A 14,285-nucleotide genomic window follows, 5' to 3' on the forward strand; every position below is an offset into this window, starting at 1 on the left:
ACGTATCTTGATCCTTGGCTTAAGAGGTCAATCAAAAACACATTAAAATTGTAAAAACTAAAAACACAAAAAAAAGGAACAAGATAATGTGACTTACTGTTGACATCGAGGTAAACCCAGGTACCGTTACCAGTCTTATCCTTCACACCGTCCACAACAATGTACTGGCACTCATACCATCCCTCGTCTTCGGCACGGATATGTGAGATCTCCAACGAAATCCCGTTAACAAGTTTAATCCGACCCTCAAACTGTGGATTCAAGATCGGTTGGTAACCTATATACTGGAGGTAAACCTCCTGGGAGAGGCCGTCCTTTTTCCACTCGATAACCCTGTTGCCCTCTTTTTTATTGTCTATTGTCATCTCACAATCAAGCACCAAACTGCCGCCGAGGTTTGTCGCCTTTCTCGTCTGTACCCCAGTTATCGTAACAACAGCTGAAACGACACAAAAAAACATTTTGAAAATAGATGCATAAAAATATTGCAATCATTTTGCTTTTTTTTCTAAAATTGACTTTCAACAGCTCCTGTTCCAGAAAGATTAGCCGCAGTAAAAATGTTACGTTTCAAAGGTTAAAGGTCACCGTGCGATAGACAAACTCGCAGAAAACAATCTCACACTTGCAGCAAATAACTAAAGAAATTAAATTATAAAAAGATGTTACTAGCGAAAGAACAGTATATATCAAGATAAAGGTAAATATTTACCAAGTCTCATGTTTACAAATGAATTTGATACAGAATACCAGCCAAACACTTGTATGCCTACTACTGCAGTAAACAATCATAATTACGATCGTACCGACGTACGTACTGATCGCCATTTTGCTACTATAACTATATGAAATGTAACTGCATACTGAAATGAAATACAAATAATATCTTTATTTCTATACTTATACTATATTTCAACTAGACAAAAGAACAAGGTTAGTTACAAAATATCTTTATTTTAAAATCTTCTTCGTAGAGTCACATCACTTAGGCATTTTACTAAGTTCACTACAGGTTTTCAGGGCTGAAAAACGTCAGAAAATACATATTCTGTTTATGTCATGTTTCTGTTAATATCATGTTTTTCTCTGACAAATGGGAAGTGATATTAAGCGAAATCTACTGTTGTTCAATTGAAAAAGTTTGAGCCATTCTTGAGAAAGAGTTTTTCTGTTATCTGGAAGTCCCTTTTTCTGTCTCTGAACACTTAACATCATAACAACTGCTTGAATGCAAGGTATTTTTCCCAAACAACATGTGTAATTTAAAGAAACACTTTATATAAATTTCATTTAATTGATATTGGAGGATATTTAATTTTTGGAAGTTGCATCAGAAATGAGTATTCCATTCTCACAACAACAACACACATTTTCAATTATTGGATGCAGAGCTTCTTGTCCTGATTGATGCGTGGGCTATTCTAATCAATGAACATCCCCACACAAGGAGGGGTTTTATCCGTTACCTTCACCTTATATATGAACAGACGATGTATAGCATTAACCAATGAAATGACACGAAGTTAACTCCCACATTAATTCATTCACCCCTACATATTTAAAATGGACTTGCCCAGTCATTGATTTGGTAAATTTTCAAGAAGAAATTCATTTGATTTTGAAAACTGAATCATCTTCTGAAATTTTGAAATATCATAGAAAATGTCTTGTGATGTCATCTTGTGATATATATCTTAGATCTGTTCAAGGTTCTGATGTCAATCGAAATTATTTCTTCATCAACTGCAGCCTTTTGTTGGATGATTTAGTGAATATGATCCAGGGTCATTTTTAAGTTGAGATTTAACTCTATTCCAAGCAGAAATAAGTGCATTTTTTGGTAAAGTTTTTCCAATTAAAATATCTTGAATTTTCTGTATTTTTGTTATATTTTCATCTTGTATTCCAATGAATTACAACATTAAACATCTAATATTAAATAATCTCTTGCAATAAGGATGTCTATTCATTACATCTCCAGCACACACGCAAGCATACACACATAGGGAGATATTAGCCAGGTGGCATAGGACTAGTAGTTAGCACCTGATAAGGCAGCTCCTGCTAATTCCTCAAAATTGTAAACGATTAATGTATATATTAATTGTATAAGTTGTATATCTATGTACTGCAAAGCGCTTTAGAGTGGCTAATGTTAGCTAGATAGGGCACTATATCAAATGTTGTATATTATCATTATTATTTAGAAGACAATGCGGGGAAAAAAAATAACGAAAAAATTCAGAATATTTTTTGAAAATAAAATTGCATTTATTTTATTCTGACTTAATTTCCAAATTCTAAATCCTACATTCCAAAAACAGAGGAAAAAACATGATGTTCAGTGTCTACCAGGATTACCAGCACCATATGCCAAGTCTGTTTTCATTGTTTGAATAGCTGAACTAACATGGCAGCAATTGGTTTTGATTTTAGAAGAAATTTCCCCATGATGCTTCATCATCTTTGCGATCCTCCCTTGACAAATACAATCATGGAACATGTCCGGCTATCGATGTGTTTGCTGATGAGACGATCAGTAAACACCATCAGTCCATGGCGCGTACCAAGCTGACCTTACTTACGATCCTGTGATATTTAATTCATACCCCTTAAGGGCTCAACTGTTCAAAGTATGAGTGGCTTAATCCATTGTAAACAGTTAAGTTCCAAATCCAAAGTGTGACAAATATCTGGAGATTTATAAATATTTTTGTGATTCTTGTCTGCAGTTGATAAATATTAAAATTAAAACAATATTTTTATTTGAATATTTGCATTTTGTCCACATTTACAAGATGGACATTTTGTGTTAAATTATCATTAAGCTTATCAGATTTAGACCTGTGTTTGTATCAAGCCTTGTCAACCATTTAACGAAAATGTTTCATCTAGTATATTCTCAAAACTACTGAAATTAATAAATAAAACTACATGAATAGGGATTCAAAATATCCATCTGAGGACAAAATATCACCATTTGTTTTGTAAATTTGTAGCAATTTTTCACAAATCGCATTTTGAAAATTTGTGTTTATGACTGGTTAAGCACACCAGGCATCAAATGGTAAGTCTAGGTAAGATGCTTCACTCACAAAGACATGTATCCCTTTTATTACCCGATGTTGTAACCATCAAAATCAGGCCTCTCCTTTCATATTGAATAAATAATTAAAGAAAAGTATCTCAAAAGAATGGGTTTCAACGTTTCTACTGTTATTTGTGTATAGAGGGTACTGAGGAGAAGTTACTGGCCAGTAAGCTGTAGGATACAAGGAGTCGTAGGATACGGTAAGACTTGGAGCACAACCATCACCCCCTGGGCGTGAAATGGTCCATAGGCATTCATAACTGTTCACACTCACGCATATAGCATATCAATTCTCAAAGGGCCTATAACAGTTCTTAGATCATAGATCATCAGTTCTGTAGGCAAAGGCACTCTTCAAAGCCCATAGAAAACGAGCTGCCAAGGGCAAGTCAGTGTTCATAGACCATTGAAACACACTCAAATGGAATGTAATGGTTCATAGACCATTGACACACACTCAAACGGAAGGTAAGGGTTCATGGACCTTGAAACAGACTTAAATGGCAGGTAATGGTTTATAGACAATAGAAATCAGATCCAAAGAGTAGGCAACAGTTAAAAAAACTATAGAAACAGACTCAAATAGGCAATGGTTCATAGGCCGTAGAAACAGACTCAAACGGACCATAGAAATCAGATCCAAATAATGGGTAATGGTTTACAGACCAAAGAAACTAGTTTCAAACGGAAGGTAATGGTTCATGGACTACAGAAATCAGTTTTGGATATACCACAGGAGACAGCCTCCATAGCACACTGAAGTGTTCACAGACTATAGAAATCAGTTTTGGATATACCACAGAAGACAGCCTCCATAGCACACTGAAGTGTTCACAGACCATAGACATCAGTTTGGGATTATTGGATTACACGTGGCTGTTCATATACCACAGAAGACAGCCTCCATAGCACACTGAAGCGTTCACAGACTACAGAAACCTAAAAGATAAAATATGGTTAAAAGACCATAGAAATAGGTCATGGTTCATAGAAACCAGACCTAAAGGGCATGGTAAGGTTTCAACTACCATAGCAAACATACCTAAAGGGCAGGGTAAGGTTTCAACTACCATAGCAACCATGCCTAAAGAGCAGGGTAAGGTTTCAACTACCATAGCAACCATGCTGGCATGGTAGGGTTCAATTACCATAGAAACAATGCCTAATTTAGACCCAGAGGACATGGTAGGGTTCAATTACCATAGAAACCAGACCTAAAGGGCATGGTATGGTTTCAACTACCATAGCAACCATGCCTAAAGGGCAGGGTAAGGTTTCAACTACCATAGCAACCATGCCTAAAGGGCAGGGTAAGGTTTCAACTACCATAGCAACCATGCTGGCATGGTAGGGTTCAATTACCATAGAAACCATGCCTAATTTAGATCCAGAGGACATGGTAGGGTTCAATTACCATAGAAACCAGACCTTAAGGGCAGGGTAGGGTCCAATCTCCATAGAAACAATGCCTAAAGGACATGGTAGGGTTCAATCTCCATAGAAACCAGACCCAAAGGGAAGGGTAGGGTCCAATCTCCATAAAAACCAGACCTAAAGGGCATGTTACGGTTCAATCTCCAAAGAAACCAGACCCAAAGGACATGGTAGGGCTCAATCACCATAAAACCCAGACCCAAAGGGCAGGGTAGGGTTCAATCTCCATAGAAACCAGACCTAAAGGACATGGTAGGGTTCAATCTCCAAAGAAACCAGACCCAAAGGACATGGTAGGGTTCAATCACCATAAAACCCAGACCCAAAGGGCAGGGTAGGGTTCAATCACCATAAAAACCAGACCTAAAGGACATGGTAGGGTTCAATCTCCAAAGAAACCTGACCCAAAGGGAAGGGTAGGGTTCAATCACCATAAAAAACAGACCTAAAGGACATGGAAGGGTTCAATCTCCAAAGAAACCAGACCCAAAGGACATGGTAGGGATCAATCACCATAAAACCCAGACCCAAAGGGCAGGGTAGGGTTCAATCTCCATAGAAACCATGCACAAAGGGCAGGGTAGGGTTCAATTACAATAAAAACCAGACCCAAAGGGAAGGGTATGGTTCAATCACCATAAAAACCATGCCTAAAGGGCATGTTACGGTTCAATCTCCAAAGAAACCAGACCCAAAGGGAAGGGCAGGGTTCAATCACCATAAAAACCATGCCTAAAGGGCATGTTACGGTTCAATCTCCAAAGAAACCAGACCCAAAGGGAAGGGTAGGGATCAATCACCATAAAAACCATGCCTAAAGGGCATGTTACGGTTCAATCTCCAAAGAAACCAGACCCAAAGGGAAGGGTTGGGTTCAATTACCATAGAAACCAGTCCTGCAGGGCAGGGGATTTGTTCATGGATATATGAGACCCAAAGGGCTGGTATTATTAAAAAGATCACAGAAACCAAACAAAAAATGGATAGTAACTCTCCATATACCCACTTCCTTACACATTATACCTGTAGTTTGTGTTGGATATATGCTACCTTACAGTACACCTGTTATTTGTGTTGGAGTTAGGACTCAAATGAAAGGTAATGGTTAACTTTCAGTTAAGGATATATGCTACATTACACATTATACCTGTGATTAGTGTTGCAGCTAAGGAGATATGCTACCTTAGCACATTATACTTGTGATTTGTGTTAGAGTTAAGGGTATATGCTACTAATATTTTTCCTTTTTTACCTGTGATTCACATTCACACAAAAATCAAGACATTTTTTTTTTTTTTTTTTTACAGGATTCTGGAAATGAGACATGCCACAGTAACGTAGCATACACCCTTAAGCAAGCTCTTCAATTGCAGAATGGAATGTAGACCAATTGTCACTGACAGACTGATGTGTTCACTAGAACGAGATGATATGTATAGCCGTATCACACACGTCACCTCCTCGGCGTAGACACTTAACGTACATAACTCTACACTGCCTATACCTAAATCATATTTGTCTGTTGCTCTATCAAACTGAAAACCATAGCTGTCCTGAACGTAGATAAAATTAAAAAATATCTTCTCCCTTTTTAAAAAAATTGTCAAACCTGTTTCCATGGCAACGTTCCAAGCGCCACGAAGTGCACTGTCAATAAAGCGCTGTATTGATGCCATAATTTTAACTCTATAATTCATAACACTTTCAAATTTGTTCCTTCCACACCTTGCTTATAAAGCTCTATAACAACAGCGTCGGGGTAAGTTGCCATTTTAATCTATCAAACCTTTCAGGAACCGTATCATGTATCTAAGCGGCAAACCTCTTCGGCTTGTAACTACACAAAGTCGGTGTCGATTTCTTATTGAATACAAAGAAGCTTTGTGGACAGAAAAACCTTTTTAGATACATATGTGAAATAATACTCTTATTGATGGTCACACGACCATTGCTGTATGTCAGAATATTCTTATCAAACAACACTGAAGATAAAGTCGCACATGTTGCTAACACTAGCTAATAACATAAATATATTTAGCATGAAAAAATAAAAAAGGAATTCCATATTTAAATGTTTTTGACCATTCACATCAGGAGAAAATTGATAAAGGAAGGCCATAAAGACTGCATGAGCTGTATAATATTTCTTTTTTTTTTTTTTTTTCACTTCGTCAATTCGTTTATAGTTTTTCTTACGCTGATACAACATTGAATAGACTTTTTTAAAAGATTCCAATTTTATAAAAACTAAAAACATATCTTGCAAAATTTTATTTTTACAGTTCAGACCTGAAAAATATGTTCATAAATTTTTCAATATCATACATTTATTGACTTGTAATGGGGTTGATACAGATATTTACTAACCATTGGGGGATGACATTATGTACAGACTTCTGATGGTGGGTAAATCATTACCAATTATCTCTAGTCATCGCCTTAGTTAACTAATTCTGTATAAATGGTAAATACTAACTTCAGAGATGAAGATATGGTATTAGGATTTAGGGTTGAAAGGTAAATTAACGTCTACAGTTTGTAAAGGTTTTCTCTATTTGAGCCTGTCATGCTTTTTGATTGGTGACAACACAAAACAAATTGGGAAATTCCTGTGACCTCTGTGATTTTATATCTACGATATTAGCATGCCGATATTTTGTCAACTTCTGAATGTTGCAATGTAACCAATTATTACACTGTACATGCTCTTACACCTGAGTAACCGACTCCTACTCTTTCTTGTCCCAAATATTTGTTAAGGAAAGAAATGTCCATGTTCAATTAAACTGAAGTTTTGAAAAGTTTTAACTCATCTGAAGTAATTTATGTTAGATTGCTTGTAATCTAGAGATTTGGAAAGAAAATTAAGGAAGGGGCTTTATTAGGTGGAAGGACGGTTATAACGGTGAATATGGTACGTCATCAGGTTTTGAAATCTGGCGGCAGTTCATCATGTCGTAACTTTTAACGTACAGTAGTAACTTGTAGTAGTAACATGCCGTCGCTCTTGATCTGAAATCCGAACTAACGGGTCTGTAAAGCAAACTAACATTGTAACATTATTAGTAAAGAGTTTTTCTGACTTTGACTTAGGACTTGGAAAAGTTCCTGATATTTCATTTAAACGGATTTGTTTAAGTGATTTTATTCACACACCGTCTGCGGTAGGGGATCCTCCCAGACACCGCGATCTGGTACAGAGCCATATAGCTCGTCCTAAGTAAGTAAAAACATACCGTAAGGTCCCAACATTTCTGACGAACGTAAATCAGTTTTTAAACTTGGCATTCTGTCAAAACATTCCAAGAAAGTCGGAAAATATCAAAGTACTTGAGTGTTGATTCTGTATAGTAGAAATTTACAGGAAATGTCACGACGATGGGACGGTTTAACAGCATTATTGGAGAATATTTATCATCGAAATCCCTGCAGTTTTTTTCTCAGCAGAGTATTGATCTGTTGCTTGAGCATCTTAGGAAAACTGAGGACATGGAAAATCGGTTTTATAGAGATAAGGGAGAGTGCATGGTGTCTAGGGAGCTGTGTGTGTCTATACACAACCAAATACAGAAACACACAAGATTTACAGTCAAGAAAAACATGAACATACGCAAGGGTTACAGCGGAGGACATGTAGAAATAAACAAGGATACAGCCAAGGAAACAAGTGGAGATACAGGCTTTATAGCCAAGGAAATAAGGAAAGATACAGGCTTAACAGCCAACTAAGGAACACAGGAAGTCAGTACACAACTGAGGAACGCAGGAAGTCAGTACACAACTGAGGAACTCAGGAAGTCAGTACACAACTGGTGAACACAGGAGTCAGTATACAACTGAGGAACACAGGGAGTCAGTAAACAACTGAGGAACACAGGAAGTCAGTAAACAACTGAGGAACACAGGAAGTCAGTAAACAACTGAGGAACACAGGAAGTCAGTAGACAACTGTGGAACACAGGAAGTCAGTAAACAACTGAGGAACACAGGAAGTCAGTAAACAACTGAGGAACACAGGAAGTCAGTATACAACTGTCGAACACAGGAAGTCAGTACACAACTGAAGAATACAGGAAGTCAGTACACAACTGAGGAACACAGCAAGTCAGTACACAACTGAGGAACACAGGACGTCAGTACACAACTGAGGAACACAGGAAGCCAGTACACAACTGAGGAACACAGGAAGTCTGTACACAACGGAGGAACACAGGAAGTCAGTACGCAACTGAAGACCACAGGAAGTCAGTACACAACTGAGGAATACAGGAAGTCAGTACTCAACTGAGGAACACAGGAAGTCAGTACCCAACTGAGGAACACAGGAAGTCAGTACACATCTGAGGAACACAGGAAGTCAGTACACATCTGAGGAACACAGGAAGTCAGTACACATCTGAGGAACACAGGAAGTCAGTACACATCTGAGGAACACAGGAAGTCAGTACACACCTGAGGAACACAGTAAGTCAGTACACAACTGAAGAATACAGGAAGTTAGTATACAACTGAGGAACACAGGAAGTAAGTACACAACTGAGGAACACAGGAAGTAAGTACACAACTGAGGAACACAGGAAGTAAGTACACAACTGAGGAACACAGGAAGTAAGTACACAACTGAGGAACACAGGAAGTCTGTACGCAACTGAGGAACACAGGAAGTCAGTACACACCTGAGGAACACAGGAAGTCAGTACACAACTGAAGAATACAGGAAGTCAGTATACAACTGAGGAACACAGGAAGTCAGTATACAACTGTGGAACACAGGAAGTCAGTACACAACTGAGGAACACAGGAAGTCAGTACACAACTGAGGAACACAGGAAGTCAGTACACAACTGAGGAACACAGGGAGTCAGTACACAACTGAGGAACACAGGAAGTCAGTACAAAACTGAGGAACTCAGGAAGTCAGTACACAACTGATGAACACAGGAGTCAGTATACAACTGAGGAACACAGGAAGTCAGTACACAACTGAAGAACACAGGAAGTCAGTACACAACTGAGGAACACAGGAAGTCAGTATAAACTGAGGAACACAGGAAGTCAGTACACAACTGAAGAACACAGGAAGTCAGTATACAACTGAGGATCACAGGAAGTCAGTATACAACTGCGGAACAAAGGAAGTCAGTATACAACTGAGGATCGCAGTAAGTCAGTATACAACTGAGGAACACAGGAAGTCAGTACACAACTGTGGAACACAGGAAGTCAATATACAACTGAGGAACGCAGGAAGTCAGTATACAACTACACAACTGAGGAACACAGGTAGTCAGTACACAACTGACGAACACAGGAAGTCAGTACCCAACTGAGGAACACAGGCAGTCTGTACACAACTGAAGAACACAGGAAGTCAGTCCACAACTGAGGAACACAGGGAGTCCGTACACAACTGAGGAACTCAGGAAGTCAGTACACAAATGAGGAACACAGGAAGTCAGGACACAACTGAGGAACATAGAAAGTCAGTACACAACTGATCAACACAGGGAGTCAGTACACAACCGAGGAACACAGGAAGTCAGTCCACAACTGACGACCACAGGAAATCGGCACACAACTGAGGAACATAGAAAGTCAGTACACAACTGACGAACACAGGAAGTCAGTCCACAACTGAGGAACACAAGAAGTCAGTACCCAACTGAGGAACACAGGTAGTCAGTACACAACTGAGAAACACAGGAAGTCAGTACACAAATGAGGAACACAGGAAGTCATTACACAACTGAGGAACACGGGGAGTCTGTACACAACTGAGGAACTCAGGAAGTCAGTACACACCTGAGGAACATAGGAAGTCTGTACCCAACTGAGGAACACAGGTAGTCAGTACACAACTGAGGAATACAGGAAGTCAGTACACACCTGAGGAACATAGGAAGTCTGTACCCAACTGAGGAACACAGGTAGTCAGTACACAACTGACGAACACAGGAAGTCAGTCCACAACTGACGACCACAGGAAATCGGCACACAACTGAGGAACATAGGAAGTCAGTACACAAATGAGGAACACAGGAAGTCTGTACACAACTAAGGAACGAACACAGGAAGTCAGTACACAACTGAGGAACACAGGGAGTCAGTACACAACTGAGTAACACAGGAAGTCTGTACACAACTAAGGAACACAGGAAGTCAGTACACAACTGAGGAACACAGACAATACACCAGACCACTAGACCATTTTTGTTTTCTTCTAAAGCAAAACATATTGCTTTCCACCCAAATACTTGACATAAGGTATTCCTAACGCTGGTAACAACGCTGTAACATTTAGTGTCGGTTGAAGGCGTCACCACCAGAGGGCAGTAAACTGCCTCGGACCAGTAATTAGAGCGTATATCTATCTGCTGATGCTATTAGTATCATTGTGTAAATTAAGCTCTGAAACAGTGGCGGCACAGAAATGCACCAAACACCCTCATCATTGAAAATACATGAACAGCATTAAATTATTTGAAAGTGACCTTGATTTTTAAGAAATGAAACTATTTTTAGATTGTTTTATGACAATCGTTCAGTAGGAATTGCAGGAATGTAGCAGAAGTTTACCCAATTTTCCAGTTCTATCAAGACATTCAGCCTATAAAGAATAGTTTAGTAGATCAGGGAGATGATGCTTGAAATGGAATATCAACTGTAATACAATCCATTCTAAATATAAAGAAAAATATGTATTTTGATCTTTATATTCAACCTTTAAGCAGTAAACATACAAAAAACACATCCTTTTCTTATTTCTAATTTTTGTTTCTTTTCAATTTGAAACTACATAATGGATTATACGACCATTTTCTGTTGGAACCAGTGCATGCTGGGAAGGAAAACCAATTCACTAGTGTGTGCTAGTGTTGAAAATCATCTCCTTTTAATTGTCGTGATGATAAAACAAATATTTCTGTTCTCCTGTCACCATTGATTAATTTCTATAAACTACTTACTAAAACATGAGGACTTAATTCTTTTTTTTTTTTAAAAAGAAGCTTTTTATCTTGTTTATTTATTGTTCTTTCCTCATTTCAAGTATTTCAATTCAAGTAACACCCTCCCTCCCCCTCCCGCCAACTTCACCCCTCCTCCTAGCCACCCCCTCTCCCCCAACTTCACCCCCTCCTCCCAGCAACCCCCTCTCCCCCAACTTCACCCCCCTCCTCCCAGCCATCACCACACATACTCTTTCATGGCAAAGAGATATTACATATTTCTGTCCTTTTTTGAAAGTGCCCTTGCATTGTCAATCTCATATGAAATAAAAAACTTATTTGATATACAATACACATTGTTGTTTGACAGGTCAGAATGCAGTGTATATTTAGTAGGTATTTTCATAAGATATGGGATAACAGCATTTTGTTGGATTAAAAAAATGCTTTATTACTCAAGGGTTAGATTAAACAGGATTACAGAATACTCAGTGGCCAGATTATATAGGATTTCAGATGATCAGGGGCCAGATTATACAGGATGTCAGAATACTCAGGGTCCATATTATACAGGATGTCGGCATAATCAGGTTTCAGATAAGACAATATGTCAGAATACTCAGGAGTCATGATGTACATGATGTCAGAATACTCAGGAGTCATATTATGCAGGATGTCAGAATATCCAGGTGGTCATATTATACATGTCAGAATAATCAGGGGTCATATCAGACAGACTGTCAGAATACTCATGGGTCTTATTATACATGATGTCAGAATACTCAGGAGTCATATTATACAGGATGTCAGAATATCTGGGGGTCAGATTATACAGGATGTCAGAATAACCAGGGGTTAGATTAGACAGAATATCAGAATACTCAGTGGTCAGATTATACAGGATGTCAGAATAATCAGGGGTTAAATTAGACAGAATGTCAGAATACTCAGGGGTCAGATTGACAGGTTTCTTTCCAGTAAGAATACATATTGATCTTAAACAGGGGCCTATCAGTCCAGCGGTCAAACTTCTTTCCTTCAGGACAGACAGCCAAGGCTTCATTCCTGTTCCATGTATGCTATTTAAATAGCACTGTGTCTGGATGATTGAATGTTCAACGCTTTATGGCCAATCACCAGCGCAAAAACGGTATCGGTCCAAATAGTGCAAATCACATTGATGCCCCGAGTCTTGACGGAAAGACAACCGGAAACAAGTGATCATTAAGCCGGGACATCAAACTTAAAGACAGACATTTGTTGAGTTTCGTTACGGGACTAATGCTATTTAATTTCTACCTTTGGTGTTGTTGATGTGTTGGTGTTCTGTTTTAATACGATCAATCCATGCGAAGCTAAAATATGAGATGGCCGATACCAGTCCTCACGTTTTGCCAAACCTCCGAGGCATAACATTTTCAATATCATTAATTCCTTCCAGGGCTCATTGAATTAACAAATCCACCCCATCATATTCCTCCGCTCTTTCAACTAAATTTAAGAAAATATAATAATAAAATGAAATTTCGGTAGTTTTCTGATATTGATGGTCTATATGGCATGTTAGCAGATCTAGAGTACTCGTTCTCCATTGAGAAGATGGGATGGAATTTATCAACTTTGGTTAAGGACTGAAATGTACTTTGGAATATTTATGATGCTGTGCAACAAAGCTCCATTCTAACATGATTTGTGGTAGTGCATTTTTTGGAATGAATGTCGTCTGTCTGCAGCAGGAACCATTTTCTGTCTGTGTACAAACATAGAGAAACTCTGACAGAAGAGACCTTACTTTTCTCCCTTTGTGTACAAACATTGAGAAACTCTGACGGAAGAGACCATACTTATCTCCCGTTGTGTACAAACATAGAGAAACTCTGACAGAAGAGACCTTACTTATCTCCCTTTGTGTACAAACATTGAGAAACTCTGACAGAAGAGACCATACTTTGCTCCCTTTGTGTACAAACATTGAGAAACTCTGACAGAAGAGACCTTACTTATCTCCCTTTGTGTACAAAGATTGAGAAACTCTGACAGAAAAGACCATACTTTTCTCCCTTTGTGTACAAGGCTGTGGTAGTGTAGTTACATTGACAATAAATACTTATATACCCCTATTTCAAGGTCTATGCCTGCAAGCCATCCTTTCATTCTGTCAGATTTAGGTGCTCATGGAAGTCCATTTGCGACATATTGTCTCATAAAACGTGGATATCTGTGACAGTGGCTTGGGGGACGGACCAGTTAATCTCATTACTGTAGGTACGCAGCCAGCGTTCCTAAGTAGATTGGAGAACGTTGGGTTGGTGGCCGTTACAACATTTCTACCTCCACCAAAGAGACCAACGTTACCTTATTAGTGCTTTCACCACAAATATGGGGTTTTCCTCATTTGGCCTAATTACCTCTGGTGTCTGTTCTGATTAGTTGGCTGATAATTAGCTCATCCGCGTCATTTTTATGCCATCCAGAATGTTGGTTCGACTATAAACAAGAGGCCCATGGGCCTTAACGGTCACCTGAGTCTATAGTATTTATTTTTGTTGTTGAAATATGTACCAATTTGAGTAAAAAATAGTATAATGTTAACTTAACTTTGTCAGGACCATGAGCTGATCATTCCTAGACCAATTTTAAGTGAGATCGGCCTATTAGAACTTAGTAGCAAAATAGCGGCCATGGCAGCCAAATTGTATTTCTGATTGACCCGAAAAATAACAACACTTTGTCAGGACCATGATTCGATCATTCCTACAAAGTTTCAGTTCAATCGGCCAAGTAGATCTTTACTTTAAGTTTGAAATAGTTTA

The 14,285-nt window shown here is 38.6% G+C and overlaps 1 protein-coding gene across 3 annotated transcripts in view; it reads right to left on the reverse strand.

The window, feature by feature from the left end:
• LOC110464826 overlaps positions 1-14,285 on the reverse strand; it is a 500,325-nt gene that overhangs the window by 181,943 nt on the left and 304,097 nt on the right. For all 3 annotated transcript variants that reach the window (XM_021520273.1, XM_021520271.1, XM_021520272.1), the window contains exon 3: positions 98-439. In XM_021520273.1, coding sequence (XP_021375948.1) covers positions 98-439 — 342 coding nt within the window. The remainder of the gene's footprint in view (positions 1-97; positions 440-14,285) is intronic.

Source organism: Mizuhopecten yessoensis, unplaced genomic scaffold (genome assembly GCF_002113885.1).
Source record: "Mizuhopecten yessoensis strain PY_sf001 unplaced genomic scaffold, ASM211388v2 scaffold11037, whole genome shotgun sequence".
NCBI classification, from domain to species: Eukaryota; Metazoa; Mollusca; class Bivalvia; order Pectinida; family Pectinidae; genus Mizuhopecten; species Mizuhopecten yessoensis.